This window comes from Manis javanica, chromosome 13 (assembly GCF_040802235.1).
Source record: "Manis javanica isolate MJ-LG chromosome 13, MJ_LKY, whole genome shotgun sequence".
Lineage (NCBI taxonomy): Eukaryota > Metazoa > Chordata > Mammalia > Pholidota > Manidae > Manis > Manis javanica.
The window spans coordinates 60,335,217-60,355,872 of NC_133168.1; the positions used below are offsets into that span (position 1 = coordinate 60,335,217).

General features: G+C 37.9%; 1 protein-coding gene across 5 annotated transcripts in view; it reads left to right on the forward strand.

Annotated features, from left to right (window-relative positions):
- ADGRG6 (adhesion G protein-coupled receptor G6) overlaps window positions 1-17,949 on the forward strand; it is a 125,277-nt gene extending 107,328 nt beyond the window's left edge. For 3 of the 5 annotated variants that reach the window (XM_073219680.1, XM_073219679.1, XM_073219681.1), the window contains 3 exons: window positions 9,891-9,992; window positions 10,641-10,793; window positions 15,122-17,949. In XM_073219680.1, coding sequence (XP_073075781.1) covers window positions 9,891-9,992; window positions 10,641-10,793; window positions 15,122-15,300 — 434 coding nt within the window. In that variant the 3' untranslated portion in view covers window positions 15,301-17,949. Of the gene's footprint in view, window positions 1-9,890; window positions 9,993-10,640; window positions 10,794-12,804; window positions 12,851-15,121 lie in introns of all 5 variants that reach the window. The other 2 variants (XM_073219682.1, XM_073219683.1) reach the window with 1 other exon arrangement.
- Window positions 17,950-20,656: the final 2,707 nt, after the last annotated feature.

Genomic DNA, 20,656 nt, shown 5'->3' on the forward strand with positions numbered 1-20,656 from the left:
CAATGGCCGAAGATTTAGAATGTAATATATTCTGAAAACTAAAACTATGCCAAGCAAATTTTAATCTTCTCAGGCTTATCTTGTAGTTGAACATCTAAAAAATCAGAAGTGTCTTCCTTTTGAATGACATAGGTCATTCTGTAGTGTTATAGACATGAGGCCTGTGGGAGAGACAGGTGTCCGAGCTGGGTCTAAAGTAATGTGAGGCCACATCTATGTCACAGGAGAGGCTTTTACTACCTCTCCTTTATCTTTTCACTTCTGTGTGTCTTCAAAATTTGGTTCATATTTATTGATTATTTTCTAATTTTCCATGGTATATTGCTTTGTTCTTTTTATTTTATCTGTATCACTTGATTAAGTGGTATATTTATCATTCTGTTGGTTTTTTTCTTCCAAGATAAAAAAAATACATGTATCTTCTCCCAACATGGTGGAATTACATAGCTATCTGCTTTGGCCACTTCTGTTGTCTCCCCAGGATGAAACTGGCAGATTATTGTATTAGAAATTTTAATTTTTTCTAAAGAATACAACTTGAGAAAATTATGTGGTATACATATTGCTATTCAAAAAAGAACAGATGTTTGACAAAAGTATATCATCCTTCACATGCCTGAGAACATAGCCTGTAATTCAAGAAATGTAATGTAATGTAATTCACTCTAAAGAAATAATAGGCAATTCCCTTGTTGCTGAGAATATCTTGACCGGAGTCTCTTTGGGCATCTCTATCCCTTGGCAATATTGATGCACTTGTAGGATTGGTTATTGCTATGAGATGGATAACATGCGCAGAGCTGCTTGTTACACACTTGATAAACAGTGTCTTTGAATGTATATATTTTTCATTAATTGTACAAAAGTATTTGGTACTATCAATTAGATAGGCTTCTCTAAAATACAGGTTTAACACTCCTGACAGGTTCATCACAATCTAAAGTCTAGTGCCATACGAGATCTTGGTCTTCAGCTTTCCTTTTCCAGGCATGAGAAACAATATTGATTATAATTCTCAGGCATAATTAGCCCATCTTCTGGATGTAGATATGATGATAACATAATAAGATGTAGCATGTGGTTTTGCGAATAGAAGTTGCTTAGTTGCACATAGAAGGGTATTATCAGTCTACTCAGAGATAATGTTTACTATTAAGTAGTTTGGTAACAGTATGCTCAGAGCAACAGAAATAATTAATATTTGTATAGTGCACTGTGGTTTACAAAGTGCGTTCACGTAACATCTGTGATCCAGTGTATTCTTGCAACAGGAAGAATTAGGTACCCAAGAAAGAGGGCATTTTCTTCATTTTATAGGTGAAGAAACAGGCTCACAAGAGTTGATGACTTTCCCAAGATCAATCTGAATTTGACAATGTAATATTAACATTATAGCATATATGAAAATAGAAAAGTATATTATTAGGGGATAAAGCAAAAAACAGAAAAATAAGATAAATTACTGCCCTTTCCATTTTTTATTTCAAAGTTTCTAGGAAGTGAGTGTCTAAGTCCATTTTAAAAAACTGTTAGTAAATATATATTTAATATATAAATAGAAATTTATTCTCACCCTCATTCATCAAAAGTCATTTAGGGAAATATTATTATTATTATCACTATTTTTATTCTTACTGGTAAACTAAGCAAATTAAATCAAATTATGGGTTAGTAGCCTTCTGGCAGTTGGCTGTGCCATGATCACATGTACAAGACACATAGTCACAGTGAATTAATGCCAAGGTAAAGAGGTGTACCACCTTTAAACCTCTAACATCTGAAACGACATCATGTTGGCTGAGACATTACACACTGCAAGGAAATAAATTACTCATCTTTTGGCAGGGCATTTTGTGCCATGGAGAAATGATTTTCTAAAGGGCACCTTGGTAGTGTGAAAGGAGGATTCAAGAGGTTCCCAAAGAAAACCACAAACCCTAAAGATCCCCAGCCCCAGAGCCAGCTGGCCACATCTGTGTGACAACACGGCATATAAGCTATTCAAGGATTTGCACTCAGGCTTGCTAAGAAGCTCAGAGGACATCTAGACCATTTTTGTGAAAAATCAGTTCTCTAGAGCATATATCCCTTCTTACCCAAACACCTAATTTGATGAATTTTTGATTGATTTTTCCCATCAAAACTCCAGAACCACTTATGCCCATTGGCCTCATCATTGTTACCCGCTCTGATTCCATCCCACATCCCTGAAGTTGTATGTATCTGTGGTCTTCCCCATAACTGTGTTTCTAGATCTTTATTATCCATGAAAGAAAAAGTTAACTATTTTTCAAAAATGTTGACAGTCATTCTGGAAGTCTCAGTGTCTGTCGCCTTTAGTTGGTAAAGAGCTCACTAGGAGATGGGGACCCAAGGTGGAGGTTTTTACCTCCACCGGGCTTCTTGAACGTGGTCTTTCAGAGCAGTAAACAGGTGACCATAAATGCTGCCCTGAATTTTACTGCACAGCATTAGTTTTCGTATCCAAGGGAAACTATTCCTTGGCAGTTTTTTTTTTATAACTTGTGATAATCAAGCTAAAGATCTAAGAACATCCCTTTGGCTCTTCATTTTACGTCTGCCCGGGAAAGGCACATACCTTTGCCAAAATCAACCAAAGGGAGTAGGTTCTATGTGGGAGCCAAATTGTTAGCCTAACTACTCAGGCTGAGGATTGTTTTTCTACACAAATAGTTACATAGTTCTGAAAAAGACCAAGGTTAAAAACACTAGACCCTACAATCTACGGTAAATACAATGCCAGTCCTTCGAAAGAGGCTTTTTTGTTACCAACAACATGCTACTTGAATGTGTTCTGAGGTAGGTTAGTGGACTAGATGTGAAAAACCAAACCCACTACTTCGTGAGTTTGTTCAGGATGCTTCCTACTCCAAGTTTAGAGCAGTCCCCTTGGAGCCCTTCGCAGCATTTTCAGTACCAGCCTTGGCCTGTGGAGCACTTCTCTAGGAGGATCTGGCGACACGGGAGTCATTCCTTGTTCTGCCCTGATAGTACCCACTTTTCACATACCTGCAGTGCCTTCTTCCATCACAATTGGAAAAGTAACATTTTAAGTGAGAAAATTGCAAAATATACTGGGAATTAAGACATCATGAATTCACATATTGATATAATTTTTTTTTTTAAGTGAGCAGATGCCTCTAGTTAAGGAAGGACGGAGGGAAAACAAGGGAAGGGCTGAAGCTGGGATGAGCAGGGAGAGAACCAGTTAGGAATTTGTTCGTTTGAAGTAGGTTTCAGTTTTCGTTTTTCTTGTTCTAATATGGAATCTAAGTTCATGCACGTGAAATAAAGAATTGAAGCAGTTATCAAGCTGAAGAAACTATTGCTAACTTGGATTCATTAAGAGTGATGGTTTTTCAGGCAAAAATTCAATGAAAAAAAGGGACCAGCAGAAGCTGTTTTGTATTATATAAAGGTTTCATGAAAGTAGCACTCACCTGGCAAGATGAAGTAGTGCTTTAACCCATTTTAGCTTCCCACATCTATGGCAATGTTCCCTACTCTCTGGCCGGTTAAATCTGTAAAGCAGTATGAGGAGTAAAGGCCAACTCTCCTGGTCCCTGGGCGCTGCTCAAAGCCCTTTCCAGAAAGGTGGAAGAGCCTATTTTTCCAGATGGTATAAAGAGCCTCTGTGAGGTGCCATGAGGTTGATGTGAAGATTCTCAAAGGAAAAACATTTGCTGGAAAGAGAGCAGAGATGGGGATAGAAAGTCAAATTCCCTTGGATGACAGTGTAGAACTCTAAAGCTTTGTGATTTTAGTTCTGCTTCTGGGACCAAGATTTGTAAGTAGGTGGGAAAAAAAATGAAAGCCTGAGAATAGAAGAGGGAATAGCTCTCTGTGTTCTCACTTTAGCCTCCAGGTGCCCCTGGCTCTACTGCTGTGTTCTACTCCTTCCTCCTGAAGTGCTTAGAGTTTCTTTCCATGCTGCATCGGTGTGCTTTCTCAGATGGGACACCTACCATGTACCCATGCTGGAATCCTAAAAGGGATTTTTGCCTTGAAAGAATCTTGGTATACTATTTATTGCCAGACTAGTGTAAATTCATGTGCAAAGGGCTAAGTTACTATAAATAGTAAAATAACCCATTATAAGAATCTTGTTTGGATTTAAAATGGAAGCATTGTGGCTAAAGAATCTGCTAACTAATACCTTAGAGTTTTTAAAAACACATTCATTCCTAAGGATTCTCATTTTTCATGCCTGTTATCTAATGTCGTCCCATAGTATTGCAATTCAAAGTGGGAGATGGAGCATCTAAATGACTTGTATCATGTAATTTTAGAGGAGATGGATCAGATTGGGAATCTAATTTATATGCCAGTGTCTTTTAAACTTACTGGGTACCTGTATATTTACAGGCAAATGTGTTTACTTAAAAATAGGCAAGGTTATGTTATGTAATTGTGTTTTAGAGCAGCAATGCACTCTCTCAAAAATTGTTTTATTAAGTCGGTTTTATCTTGCCTTTAACTTTCTCCTCTGTGACTGTGGTCAGTATCTGATCCTCAAAATAAAATCCGCATTTTAGCATCCCAGACAGGCCAAAAAAGTGAATCAGAGAACTAGTTCTCTTCCAGTGTCCATGAAACAGCAGACATAACCTCTGAAGTTTTTTCCTTCAGTATATATGACATTTATAAAAACCATAGAATGTTAAGGAAAGCAGCATCTAGCAGATTTCACCATCAGCCCTTAACTAAAAGAAACTCATTGACTCAGTGCAAGGCCCTACAATGAGCAACACCTGGATTAATGCCTGGGGATGAAAATTCCTAATTGGAGATTATAATTGCATCCAGCTTTAATATGTGATTTTGTAAAAGAATTATTTAAGACTCCTACTTATATTTACAGCTGTGTGACCAAAAAATCTCTCCAAGAACAAATTCTGTCTCAGTTAACAAAAACAGACTAAGCCTCTCAAACAGCATGCAGCCTCCTCCATCTGTAACCTGCACTGACCTCGCCTGTAGCTTCCATGCCCTCTGCCCTCTACTCTGAAACTGCCATCACCTCTCAAAAACTCAAAAGGATCTGTTAGCCCATTCAAATTATTTATACACTTTGGTGTGCACACTGCCAGTGATACAAAGCAAGTTTAATTAAGGAAGGCATTTTCTGTATTAGCAAGCTGGTTTGGGAATTGGGGTTAAGTGTGGGAAGGCTTTGAAAAGCAACCAGATTTAGTCAGTCTGTGTGTGAAGATGATGTCTGAAGGCAACGATATCTACTCCCTACTCCCTGGGAGGGTGGTTTAGACTGTTCTGACTCTGAGGGGTTTTTGAGTGTGGAAGAGAATCTTGCCCCTACTCTGAGGCTGTCCTGCTCCAGCGAACATAGACCAGCCAGTCTGCAAGCACATATCCTCTCTCCAGCTCTTCCACCCCCGGCTTGGGTTCTTCTCCCACTGCTTCCAAAGCACACAGACCTTCGGGAGGGGTGTGTGTATGTGTTTGTTTTCTGAATGATTGAAATTTGACTCATATTTATTAGAGCTTTCTTTTAAAATTAGAATTTCCCTACCCAATCTAATATTATTTCAGATGAATAACTAGGTCCCTAAGATATATTTTTCTTTATTACTAATTAAGTATTAGTAACAAATATATAATAATAAATAAAATAAGAGCATAAAATATATATGCATATATAAAAATTATATAGTAATAGTAAAATGATAATATTCCTGATTACTTACAGTACTTCACATAGGTCATTGTATGTCTTATTATACCTCTCAGAGATAAATGTGTTTGAATTACCAGGAATTTTTTAAAAGGCTAGTTTTCCATTTGAAATCAATGACCAAAATTTAGTCAATATATCTGTAGTGGCATTTCTCTGCAAGTTAAAGTATGTCATCGTTTTCAACCAATAATTTCAATAGTAACTTAGAGAGCAGCCACTAAGTGCCAGGCATCCCCTGATGGCCCAATGAAAGCCAGACCCAGAGGACCAGAAGTAGCCACGGTCATTTCACTGAGGCCAGGGCCCATCCTATAGAAATCTAGCAACTCTCCTTTCCTACTAGTTATAATGGCATAATTTATTCTTGAATAAAATTGTGGCCTATTTTGAGTTAAAATATTGAAAAATAAAACATGTAAGCATACCCACAGATGTATTTTGCAAATTTAACTCTACATATAAAAAGAGAGTACTTTCAATACTTTCTCCCACTTTTCCTTTTACTTGCTACAATGTAATTTACGTTTTTCTTGATGAATACTCCATATTAAAAAAATGAGTAAGTCTTCATGTTCCTTAAGTGTATAATAATTTTTACTTTTGTGCCTTTCCATAGAGGCAAAGACCCTTTGCCCCATGAAAGCAATGATCATTGACCGTGTTCACCTTTGAATCTGCAGCTCATAAAACACAGTGCCTCCTGCTTAGCAGTGCTTAGTATTCATTGAATCGATTACCCTTCTTGGAGACATCCCTCACCTCCCTACCTCAAGCTTTCTGCAGATTCAGTTTCAGCCCCACATCCTCTAGAACAGCTTCCCTTAACTAGATATTTTACTTAGTATGGTATATTACTAAGGTGGTACTTTGACAATTAATTTAGGTGCTTTTCAAAATCTTTTGCCTTTAATGTATTTTCACTATATTCCTGTCACCTTTAAATTTGTGTCCTACTCCAGTATTTAAGCCCCCATCACCAAATGCATATAACACATTAGCATGTACATGTAAATATTCAACTCATGTAAAAGAGACGAGCAGTTAACCATGGTAACTACTCATGCATGCAACAAACATTCACAGACTTCCTACTCATTCCTGGCACCATCCTGGGAATGGCCAGCACAGCATTGTGTAGACAGACATACCTCTTGGAGCTTAATACCCCCTAGTAAGAGACAACCAAGCAAATAAATGAGGAATGCAAGAATATCAGGTACTGATCAGTGCCACGATGAAAATGAGGCTGTTCAAGGGTGTGACTAGAGGCTAAAACATTAAAAAGAAGAAGTAGAAGAAAACAGTTGATGATGGCCTCTTGGAGGAGTTGACAATTGATCTGAGACCTGAGTGCCACATAGGAACCTGTTCTGGAAAGATGTGAAGGAATAGCTGTTGGAGTGGTATTGGGCAGGAATGAGCTGGATATGTTAGTTGGAGGGTAGTGATGAAAAAAAATTCTGGTAAGCGTATCAGGGGGTTGAGATGCTGCCAAGTGGAGAAACAGCCAAGTAAAGATGTCCTGTAAGCAGTATGTTTGGAATCCTGGTGGTATTGGGCAAAGAAGGCAATGGGGGCAAATATAAAATTAGCTTATGGTACTTTTTCCACAGGGTGACAGTAGTCCATCCTGGGACAGTGTAGCCATTGAAAATATAGAAGCCCAGGACTGAGTCACAAATGTGCCAACATGTCAAAGTAAAGCCAAGGAATCTACTAGAGAGACCAGAAAACAAATTAGAAAGAAATCTAAGAGAGGGTGGTGTCAAGAATGTATTTCAGGGATGAGAGCTTAGTCCACTCTGTTGAGTGCTGTTGGGAAGCTGAGTAAAATGGAATGGAAACTGTGTTAGCATTTTGTAGTCACTGTGCTCTTTCCGAGGGCAGTTGTACTGGACTCAGATGTGGATAGTAGCTTATTTCAAGTGGGTCAAGAAAAGTGCTGAGAAAAGGTGGACAGAGCAAAAGTTAACCATGCCAAGTTTTATTGGGAAGGGGAAATGAAGCAGCAGCAGGAGGAAGACTGGGGGCTAAAGATAGAATTTTTTGTTGAATTTTTTAGAAGAGCTACTGGAATATGCTTGTAAGTAATGGAATAACCAAGTAGAGAGGAATAGAGGGAGAAATTGACGAGACAGCAAAGGGAGGGTGAAAATGCAGTAGCAAATTTCTTGAGAAGTTAAAAGGGATTGGCTTCTAAAGCACTGGTGATATAACTAGTTTTTGATGGGTGCAGGGAGTAACTACAAATATGAACACTATTTCACAACACAGAAATACTTCTGGTTAAAATGTGGAGAAACTAAAGCAGGCCAGGTGGAGCCACATGAATTTGCTGATTTGGAGCCATTTGTTTGATGGGCAAAAATACCATTTTTCTTTTTTTTTTTTAGTATAGTATCATTGGTATACAATTTTTTTTTTTTTTTTTGAGAGGGCATCTCTCATATTTATTGATCAAATGGTTGTTAACAACAATAAAATTCAGTATAGGGGGGGTCAATGCTCAATGTACAATCATTAATCCATCTCAAGCCTAATTCTCGTCAGTCTCCAATCTTCTGAAGCATAACGAACAAGTTCTTACATGGTGAACGAATTCTTACAGAGTGAATAAATTCTTACATGGTGAACAGTACAAGGGCAATCATCACAGAAACTTTCGGTTTTGATCATGCAATATGACCTATAAACCATCAGGTCAAATATGAATATTCATTTGATTTTTGTACTTGATTTATATGTTGATCCCACATTTCTCCTATTATTATTATTATTTTTATTTTTAATAAAATGCTGAAGTGGTAGGTAGATGCAAGATAAAGGTAGAAAACATAGTTTAGTGCTGTAAGAAGGCAAATATAGATGATCAGATGATCAGGTGTGTGCCTATGGACTAAGTATTAATCCAGGCTAGACAAGGGCAGCAAGACATCCACGGATGCAGAAGATTTCTCTCAAAGCAGGGGGGGTGAGGTTCTGAGCCTCACCTCTGTTGATCCCCAAATTCTCACCTGATGGCCCCCCTGCGACTGTGCCTGTCTTAGGTTGTTCCTCCCTTGAGGAATCTTACCCGTCTCTGGCTAACCAGTCATCTTCCGGGGCCATACAGGGAAATGTAAAGTTGGTAAGTGAGAGAGAAGCCATATTTGGTATACAATTTTATGAAGGTTTCATGTGAACAACACAGTGTTTTCAACATTCACCCATATTATCAAGTCCTATCAGTGTCGTAAGATGCTATAGAGTCATTACTAGTCTTCTCTGTGCTATACTCCCTGTGACCCACCTATATTGTGATTGTGAATTATAGTGCCCCTTAATCTCCTTCTCCCTCCTTACTCACCTTCCCCAACCCCTTCCCTTTGGTAACCGCTAGTCCCTTCTTGGAGTCTGTGAGTCTGCTGCTGTTTTGTTCCTTCAGTTTTGCTTTGTTGTTATACTGCACAAATGAGTGAAGTCATTTGGTACTTGTCTTTCTTCACCTCTCTTATTTTACTGAGCATAATACCCTCTAGCTCCATCCATGTTGTTGCAAATGGTAGAATTTCTTTTCTTTTTATGGCTGAGTAATATTCCATTGTGTATATGTACCACATCTCTTTTATCCATTTATCTATTGATGGATACTTAGGTTGCTTCCATATTTTGGCTATTTCAAATAATGCAGCGATAAACATAGGGGTGCATATGTCTTTTTGAATCAGGGATCTTGTTTTCTTTGGGCAAAAATACTACCATTTTTCTATGGACCAAAAATATTAATATGCATACAGGAAATGATTTAAAATATACAAATTGAGCTCGGGGATGTTTTTGGTTTTCTCTTTTTTCTTAATTTTGTGGAATGTTTTCACATAATTTAAAAATATACAAGGGAAATAGTAAATGCCTCTTAAATTGAATATTGCCTATTTCAGCTTAGTCTTTAGGTTAAGTTAGGGCAAATGCTGAACAGAGCAGGCAAAGAGAGAATCCAGCCCATATAATTATTATAGTTTTATCGGTATGTATGTCTGGATATCTACTACATACTTCAAGATTTCTTAGGGTCTTTGTTTGATAGTAACTCAGACATAAACATTTTAAATGGTAATAAGTGTGTGGTTTTTATAAGATTTGTCTTTAAAAATGTTTCTTTTGACTTAAAGGTTTGTGTTTTCTCTTGTCCCAGGCTTATTTATATTTATCTTCCACTGTGCTATGAAGGAGAATGTTCAGAAACAGTGGAGGCGGCATCTCTGCTGTGGTAGATTTCGGTTAGCTGACAACTCAGGTAAAGGAGCATGTTGCCTATTGGTTTTTACATCTAAGAGTAGTTGGCAATGTTTTTCACTTGGTCTTCCATGTTAGAGCAACCCAGTGTCTTGGGTAGCAAGTTTTAAAGGTGTCATGTGTGAAGATGCTTAGCTAGAGTCTTGGAATATTAGGACTGCAAAAGACCTGAGGACCCTGGGCTCAAGCCTCCAAAGGAGTAGCATGAATTCTAGTCAGGTTAAGAGAGTTGCCCAAAGTTTTATGTCTAATCGAACAACACAGATATCCAGAGGTTCTACTATACCTTATGTATCTTTCCACATTTTTGAGGTCCTCAATTATGTTATTAAGGAAAGAGATTTTTCTCAGTATAAAAAGTTCATTAAGGAAAGTATTACCTTTTTTTTTTTTTTTTACCATCAGTGGTTGCTTCTCACCCTTAGAATATTAAAGTAAGATTTTAAACAACACATACAAGGTCATAGAGTAAGACATTTATCTGTTTCTTCAGTTTATTATTTACATGTCAGTCTCTTCTCTGAGCCATTGCCAATATATCAGAAAATTTAATGCTCTGGATAAATTACTTCAGTAATGTAGTGATGATTCTTTAGGGCAGAACACATTCCCTATCTAGTGGATTCATGGAGAGATGTATTTCTTTCAGACTGGAGTAAAACAGCTACTAATATCATCAAGAAAAGTTCTGATAATCTAGGAAAATCTCTGTCCTCAAGCTCCATTGGTTCCAACTCAACCTATCTTACATCCAAATCTAAATCCAGCTCTACCACCTACTTCAAAAGGAATAGCCACACAGGTGAGTCATTCTGACAGTGGTAAAGGTGTTCTCTGATATAGTCCTCATTACATCTTATTGCCAAAATTTGCATATCATGAAGATTGCTAGATTACAATGCCCATCAGTATGCTTATTTTAGATTTATAAAAATCAAAATCTATTTAAAGACCTTATTCAGCACCTTTGTGAATATTCTTTTTTAGAACTTTACAACCAAAATTGTTGACCATATCATTAACTCTGGATATTACTGTGACTGCATTTGATTCAATTACATTTTCTTAAAAAGAACTTACTTTTCTTAAAAAGACTATGGTATCCTGTTTAAAAAGTTATGAATTTTTATCTAAAAAATATAGAAATCGAGTTGCCAATGATTTCAGTGTAGGAGAAAGTTACTTGGCAGGTTGGCATGGGAATAGGAAGAAACACCATCCAAGATGTATGTTATATTTAAGACTTAAGTCCTTAAGTGTTTACTGAAATTATGATTGGAAGTGTTATTGGCAATTACTCTTTAAACCACTGATTCAATATGAAAGAGTAGAGAGCATCATTTTTCAAAAATAATACAGATGGTGAGAAACACTGTTCTTCATTCATCTCCTGTATCTTCATGGTATTTACAATGACTACATGTTCTGACACTGAGAATGTGAAGGAATAATACTGAAGACAGTGTGAAAATAAAGATTGCTTTACAGTACTTGATAGCCAATGAATGGTGTGAAAAGGTCATCTTTCAATAATTGAATCGCTACTTTTAAATACAAAGGAAGCCTCAAGCAAACAGCTGTCAACACTTAGCACACAGCACTTTCCTAATTAAAAATACTCCTAAAAAAGATAACGGGTTTTAATTTTGAATTTGTTTAGCTATGAAACATATGCAGAGGCCAATGACCCAGAAAAGATTCTTATTTGGCTTCTTGCAAATAGGGAATGTGTTGTGTGATGTGACTGTAAATGTTCACATTACAAACACTTGAATTTCAAATGCCCCCCAATGTACTTTTCCATGTGTCCCTGTTTGTACCACTCTCTGTGCCTTGTCATTAGAGTGGCTATGCCTGGGATGCAAGAGAGCGCTGTGAAAAAAAGTTTTCAGTGTTAAGAGAGTTTGTTAATTCCAAAATTAATTAAAGATCTGAAAACTTAGAGCAACTTAGTACAGCAGTTCCTAGAGTTTCTTGGGGTCAGTGACACTTTTGAGAATCATATAAACCTAGAAACTCTTTTCCAGAATAAGGGCAGCCTTTGAGTCCTGTATACAAACAATTCTGCCTAAATTGAGGGATCTGTGTAAGAAAATTGACAACAGTTTTATAGGCTGAGATAGAATATAGTCTACCTAACTGGTAGTTCCTGGCACAAAATATCTTTCACTTAACAATTAATACATTTTTCACTCTATTTCATCAGCCTTAAAATTAGGTACCCACTTAGCCTCCCCTTCTAAAATGTAAATAGGTGATGAATTATAAGTCAGTTATGAATAAAAGGAATTAGACGAACTGAATTGTTTTCCTCTTAACACAGCTAAGAATTACTACCCTGAAGGGATGACATTATTAAAAGGGGAGAGATAACAAGATAGATAATTTGTAACAAGGAGCATTTAGAAGTATAAATGAAATATTTGGAAATACTAAGATTATGAGGAAAAGTGACTGGAAGATAAAAGGAAGGGCTGAAAGAGAGGTACCAAAGAAAAGCTTAACTACTTCAAAATGTGTGTTTTTCTTTAAGAATGCAAAACTACTGTTTCCTGTAACAAACGCCTTGGGATTAAATGAGTTCTTGTCAACTAGCATAAGGCATAGCTATATGATGTTACTTCCGTGATACAGTAAATTCTGGGTTCCAATCAACCAATGTGCCGATGGCCCGCTACCTCGCCAGTTCCCAGTGGGACTGCTGGTGTATTGGGGTCACTTGGAGTATGAAAAAAGTCACTGCATATCATCACAGATATCTAGTTGGTTTGTTTCTTGGAATTGATCTAGAAATTCATATGTTTATGGTATAGATAATGTCTTCTAAGAGCATTCCTTCAACAAAAGTGGATCATTCAGGTAAACTTTTATTACTTTTTTGAATGCATGATTTTTTTTGCAAGGTAATAAGAGAACATCTGCATGGATTAAACTGAGACTGTTGCTGCACCAGCAAAATTGCTTGTTCTTTACAATATTACTCAGCTAGCACAGTGACATTCCTGCATTGAGCTGGAATTTCTGAAATTTCAAATGATCATTTGCTATACTGGCTCTTCTCTGCTTGGGGTGTCTGCAAGCTGCTCCTTCTAAGAAATGTACCATGCTCTGAAAGTTAGTGGGTCACATATCAGGTAAAACAATGGAAAAAAGCAAAAAAAAAAAGGCACTTGAGAGATTTGTTTTAGAAGGGAGTGAAATGCTTTACTTTTCCACTGCTCTCATGAATTACTAGATGTGTCATGGTACATTCATAGAAGTCATGAAATAAAAATTGTCAATTCAAGCCTGCTTTTTGAGAAATTTTATGTGCTTGAGATTTCAGCATAGGTTAAAAATAATAGTTCATTTCCCTAGCCCCTGGTTTTCTGACTTGCAGCTATAATCAAAATCTATATTGCCCAGTATATAATATCTAACCAGAGGATTGGAAATAGCATATATATTGAAATACAGCCCTTGATCAGAATTTTACTTAATTAGACTGAGGACCCAGAAAATTGGGTCAACATGTTTGAAATGGAGGTAGTCAAAAATCTCTAAAAGCACATGTTCCTGGATTGTCAATGAAGCAGAATGAGTATATTCTTGAAGTTTCTTTGAGGATGTGTGATTTTTTTTCCTAAAAACATCAAGCATGAATTGTTAATTATTCAGATACAATTTCGTAGAAAAATCCCCAGCAGAAAACCAATGGCTAGTGAATAGATGAACTGAAGGAAAGCACAGAATCAGTCAGCTTGCTGAGAGCAAACTGGGGAGCGGCCCTTACACAGTGACTCCCTGAGCTTGTCCTCGCCAATCCGGGGACATAGTCACCTGCCATGCTTCAGCCTGCCCATTCTTCCCATAAGCTGTCCATTCTCTCTTGCTTCTTTTAGTGTGGGAATGAACATACCATTTCCTGTTTTAGCCTTTGTTTTATTTAGTGTCTGCTCCAACACAAGACAACAGTTGAACAGTTTCAGTCATTTCCAAAGACAACAGATATATTGATGATGCTTTTGCCAATTATTGATGGACTTTTAATGTTATGTCCACAAACTAGGTCCAACTTACTCGAAACACTTATACTGAGCATTCCAATTTTGGAGTCATGATTCCTAGAAACACTTTGGCATAATAGACTTTTTGCCTTTTCCACAGTGAATAGATAAGATAAAACTATAGGGAACGTTGTAGAAGTCATATTTGCTCCTTCATCAGTGTGAAACCTCTGTGGTTATTTTAGGGTAAAATTATTCTCCAAGATGTGTTGGGAGAGGAAGGACAGATACTTTAGGGTACATGCAGACAGCCATATGTATTTGTAGATAATAAACCTTAAGTGAGTTTCAGAGAAATATGTTTGGCAGGCCTTTATTACTACAATAAAATTTTTGTTATCAGCAAAGCATTCTGAAATTGTAGCGTAGATAATGAAAACCTATACTTAAGATATTTCTGATATTGCTTCTTAATAAAAGATGCCTTTATTCTATATTCCAATCATTTCACAAGCTAAAAACCATGGGAAAATGTGTTCCATATAGCCTTTTAATATTTATTTTCATTCACCTCAAATTTCTTTAAATTGTATTTTATTTTTATTATGAAAAGTATCAAATATTTATAAAAAAGTATAGTATAATGAATCCCCTTGTACCTATCAACTAATCCACCTACACATTTTACCATTCATGGGTAAATAGCCACCTACCCATTTTACCCTCTACCTACCCACTGTATTTGAAAAACATCTCAGACATCATATCATTTATTCCATTAATATTTTAGCATCTTTTAATTCATTTGTTGCATAGTTTGTCACTTCTTTTGATCAATTTGCCACATATACTTTTGCAGCAAATTTCTGATTGTTCTATTCATTGGCTCTTTGAAAAATGCCACTTATAAGAATATTTCTTAAGACAAACCCCAGCACAAATTTCTAGAACGCAACTTAACATTCACTCACATATGGGAATGCCCTTTGGAGTTGAAAAACATGGAATTTTAGTGTTCCCTATTCTACCTAAGAAAGAAGCAGAGTTTCATTTCCTTTGTGCAAAATACCGTGTCCAGTCTGGTGGCATTAAGGTATGTCACCAGCTTATCTTGCAGCCTAATTTCTTATGTTATTTCTTGCAGACAGTGCTTCCGTGGACAAGTCCTCATCAAAACTGACCCATGCTGATGGAGAACAGACATCAATCTTACCTGTCCATCAGGTCATTGATAAGGTCAAGGGTTATTGCAATGCTCATTCAGATAACTTCTATAAAAATATTATCATGTCAGACACCTTCAGCCATAGCACAAAGTTTTAATGTCTTCAATATAAGAAAGAGGAGTCAGTCTGTAGAGACGTGAAGATCTGCAAGCAGTGAGAACTATGACCAGCAGATGTAAATATGCTGTTACCTATGTAACTGCATGTATATGAGGAATGTATTTTGTTGAGGCTTTTGTAAAATTCACAGTTTCTCTTTCTAGAGTATTTCTTCCATGAGGGAATTTCCACCATCACAAACTTCAGTACTGAGGGTAGCATAACTCAGTAGCCATAGGGGATACAGTGTTTTTAAAATACGTAATTGGATTAGATTAATCAGAACTCAGGAGGGAGACATTAAAATTAGAGGAGAAGGGAGACGCAGAAGGGAGACAATCTCCAGTTTATTACTCATCCACACCCCACCTCATCGTAGTTAGGTTTGGAGATAGCCACTTGCTCCATTATCTTTCTCAACAATCAAAAGCATACTAATATTTATAACTACTCTGGGATGCCCACAAGTCCCTTCTCAGTGCTGGTTTCTATGAATGCTGTAGCATTTCCTCTTTTTCAGTGAAATTTCAGCAATAGATACAAAAGAATGTCTGACCTAAAGATTAGAAAGGAACTTCTTATTTTGTCAAATGTTTAAACTTCAAAACCATAATTTGCTTAAGAGAAAAGGAATTCCCAAAATTTTGACCTTGTTAATGAGAGACCATGTAAATTTCTACTATTTCACTTATTCAATTAAAGACACAAGGCTTAAATCATCACCATTAATTATAATTTAATCCCATCCATTTAGTCAAGTTTAGTGTTGACATTCCCTTAATGTGGAGGTCTCAGTACACTCTGATTTTGCTCCTATACTGTATTTGAGCCCACAGGCTCATGCAGGGAATGAGAATGTCTATTTGGCATGCTGTGTACAGAGTCTCTCCCATATAGGAAGTACAATCATTGATACCCTATGGTCTTGTCCTTGCTCTACAGACTTTTCCATTTGCAGTTGAAAAGCCTCTTACTGCCTGTTCCAAGAGTTTTGCTCCAAGGAGTATAAATTTAGATATAGCAATGACTTACCATAATCAAAATAATTTATAAACATGTGAGTCTACAATTGCTAGTCTATAAAGTATTTGTACATAATATAAGAGCCAGAATAGGTCTGGCAAGATAGATGATGTGTTATTTATAGATTAGGTTTCTCATACAAGCCATGCATATTAAGCAGCCTACCTAATTTCCAACTATCCTGAGTAATATGCTTGCTAGTGAATATGTAAGGGGGACTGCATTTTAATTGTTGGTCAATGATGGAGTCATATCCAGTTTCTTAGAAATTGGTCTCAGTACATGCTCTGCCTTTGCATTGATTTCCTCTGGTAATCTGGGAATCATCAGATTCTGGGAGGTGAACAACCTAAGTGGTAAGAAGATGAGATACCTGGCACAGCCAATCTGCCTAAAGGCTGAAGCCAGAACTGAATACCTGGGAGCCTTTCCTTCTGTGTGAACAGGTAGCTCTGAGCCTGAGACATTAGAGAACTTTCAGGCTATGCAGCAAGCAAGGGGCCTTTCACTTTCTGCTGATTTTCAGACATGAAGCTATTTGCCAGACTTGAATGAATGATAAGATAATGTGCTAGTGTGTTTTTATTACCATTCCATTTTGCAGCAGGCTGGAACACTGTCGCGGGAGACATGAGCACTGCCCAGCTTGGCTTTCACAGGGGAGGGGTGTATATAGTAGGAAAGGGTAGTAAATCTTAAGGTCACTAAGATTCACCACAGTAGAGCCAAGTCTTTTCTTTAGGCATATCTATTCACAGGCTGCTTATTCTGTCAGAGGTTACATATAGATGAAAATTAATCTTAAATAGTTACTGAATCTTCTTATACTTTCCCCCAAGCCTTAGAGATTCATGATAGAGTTTAATTAGCTTTCTACTGTGAAATTTCTACCCAAAGTGCCTATTTAGTTAATAGTAATTAAAAGATAGCTTCAGAAATGACTTTGATTTCTACTCATATTCATCCAGATCTGGGAAAACATTTTTTTCACATTTCAACACCACTTTAGAAATGTCCCAGTAACCCGGGAAGGAGAAACGAACAGACAGCTGAATAGTGTATTTAAAAGACTGAGCCTAATTCTACCCTCAGTTCGAGCATATAGTTCTCACCTTCATTTTACCTCCTCAAAACAGAATTACAGGAATTTAGCTGTGGAGCCAAAATTTAGTTTAGCCTAACTTTGAGAATAATACAGATTCAGATTATTTTTTCCTTCTTTTTCCTCTTTTTAAACTGTCTTGTGTTTGAGTCTTAGTCTGAGAGCCTAAGAAATTTTCCATGTCACCATTACTTGCATGTAAAGCTTTTCTTTGTCCATGGTTACACAGACTCTTTTGTACATCTTTATTTATTTGTGTTTATAAATGTCAGTTTGTTTCCTATCTTAGCTTTATATTGCCTGGCTTTGTTATTTTAATTAACTTTATTGGAGAGACTGTATATATTTTTTCTAAATACATTGTGAAAGAGTTCTTTGTAGCAATAACTTTGAATATGATGAGTAAAAGTGACTGTGAGTGCAAATTAGAATTAGTAGTAAGAAGCTACTCTACCTGATTTGCCATTTTACTTAAATGGAAATTGATTTTCAAATAAAAACTTATGTTGTTTGTGTTCCAAATTGTTCAGTTCCTTTATGAGTGAATGTTTTTATTTCTGACTCTTAAATAGGAAAAGGTCATTTGACAACTGGAAAATAACCTGCCACCAATTAAGCTAGTGACATGGGGCTACTTTGCCAAAATACTAAGATGAATATATTACAAAGATGTAGTTCACTGGAGATGAATGCATTTTGAAGTTCTTAGGTTTTCTAAAGATGACTGATGCAAAGCCAAGCTCTGTTGTAGATTGAGAGACCTGTGGGCTTCTTTGGGGGGATGTCTTCAGCATCCAGAAAGGGAATGGAATCAGTAATATTATGTGTAAGTTAGGTCCTGGGATGTTTTCTTACATTTATAGCTGTTTTCATTGTGGGAGGCTTAGAAAATGATAGAATTTAGCCAGCTTCACTTGCATGATTAGAACAGAACCTTCCCACTTCCTTTGCTGTGGTATTTAGGATAACTCTTTTCTGCAGCGAGTGGGGGCCCAATTTGGCTCAGAGCCCTACTCAGTGCTAAGTTGTGAGGTGTGTCGGCTGGTCACTGTTAACCCAGGCCTTTCAGCCAACATTCACAACTCCTGGCCAAGTCATGTTAAAAAAGGCAAGCTGTTGCTTAAGATTCTTTCAGTCATATACGAGCAGGTTCCTTCAGAAAGCTGGGGGAATAGCAGTGGGGAGTAGATGGGAAATACTCATTGGACTTGCAGGCTGGCCTGTGTTTGTAGAATTTTCAAATCTGAAGGAATTGGGCTTTATTAAGTACAACATTTGAAGCACCTCTGTGGTTTCACTTGAGTAATAGTCTACTTTTCTCATTGAAAAGCATCAGTATCTCTCTCCCTCTGCCTCCCTCTCCCTTTTTCCCACCTTCCCCCAGCTTTTCTCCTTTGCTCGCTTCTTTCCCTCTCCCTCTTTCCTTCCCTCCCTCCTTCTGCATTTCAAGGAAGAATAAATTAACAGTTTTCTTTTTCTGCTTCCCTAGAGAAAAATAAGAATAAATGTGAAATATTCAGATGTTTGCATTTATACTCTATAGCCTGTCAAAACAAAAATGAGCAAAAAAAGGACATGTTTATTTCCACAGACGGCTTCAGCCTAACCTCAGCAGTTTCGACCTGATAGGACAAAAAAAACCCAAATCTGCAAACATGCTTGGGTGCTTCTTTGCTCTCTGGTGTAATTTTCCACAAGTCTGTGAGGGAGTGTTTATTCCAATCTCCCATCTGGGGAAACTGGTGACTAAAGACAAGAAGTACCCTGCCTGCGGCCACAGAGAAAGAAGAGCCGGTTTCAAACCTAAGTGCTTCGGCTTGGTGTTCACCCTTCTGCCCCAGGGACCTAGTGGCCCCCTTCAAATAGCCTGCACAGGCAAGGGTAATCCAAGAACAGGATCGATGTCGGGAGGTTCCAGTGAAAACTTGCAGTTCTTCAGACAACGTCGCTGGGCTAGCAAAACACAATGGACCATTTGGCCTTTGAAGCTCTGAGCATGTCTGGTAGGCCTCTCCTGGGGGTCAGGAAAGTCCAGCACAGAGGCTGGAACGTCCAGGGCAGTGAGTGGAACTCAGTGGAGGCTGGCTTAATTGTGGGGTGCAGACGAGGGCTTGTGGAGTCTCGCCGAGGCTGAGACCTGGCTGCAGTGTGAGTGCCCGGTGCGGGCGGGGAGGTTTGCTCAACAGCAGGCACCGGGGAGGCTCTCAGAGGGAAGGAACCGAATCCTCAGGGGAAGGTGGCATTAGGACGGTGCCTGCAGCAGGGTGATTAGAAGGCAGAGGGACTGGACTCAGGGAGAAGCGTGAGGAGCCTTTGGGAAGCTGATGGAAGAGCAGGGCGGCTGAGGAAGGTGTTGGATTATAGTTCTCGGAGTGACAAAACCCCGGCCACAGGCCTTCAAAGCGGCAGCACGCCCACGTTTCGGTAGGTGCTCGCTCCCTGTGCTCACACTGCAGGGTCCGCCCGCTTGCCCAGACCGCACAGGCTCAGAGGAGCTAAGAAAGGAAGAAAGAAAAGAAAAGCTGTTTGTGCAGAGAAATGCAGGGAGAAAGGGTTGGGGGGGGGATGCCCGTTGTTTAAAAAAAGAGCATAGCCATAAAGGAAAGGTGTCATACAGAGATTGGTTTTACAAATGGAATCCAATGTTTGCAGGTGACAAGGCAGCATAAGGGAGCGGATGGCTTGTGTGGCAGGGTCCCGAGGGAGAGTCCAAGGATAGCAGGGAGAAGTTTGGCCCTGTCAGAAGACACAGCTCCCTGTGCAGGTGAAAAAGCAGGTACTAAATGACACGGAGGAATAAAGGGACAGGTAGTGAGGAAACCTCACTGAGTTTCCTTGTTTTCATCAGTTAAAATAATTAGAGGCGCATTTCACCAGCTGGACATTGGAAAGGAGGTGGTATAAGGATGGGGCTCTGAGTAAAATTTAAAAGATAAGAAACAATCTCACAGGGAATGCAAATCCTTGGCTAAATTAGATTAAACAAATTAATAAGTGGTGTTTGCCCTTAGAGAAACTTTTACAAGTATATTTCCTAAATCATCTCATTAAAATATTTGTTTGGTTGCTGTATTTCAAGGTCACCAGGCACTTAATATTCTACGGTCTCAAATATCGATCAGGGATTTATTTTAAACATTTATGAATTATTGAATCATTTCATACGTACTCTAAAATCTTTTGAATCTTTTAAATTATATCTGGGTAGCTTGACTTATTTTCATTCTGA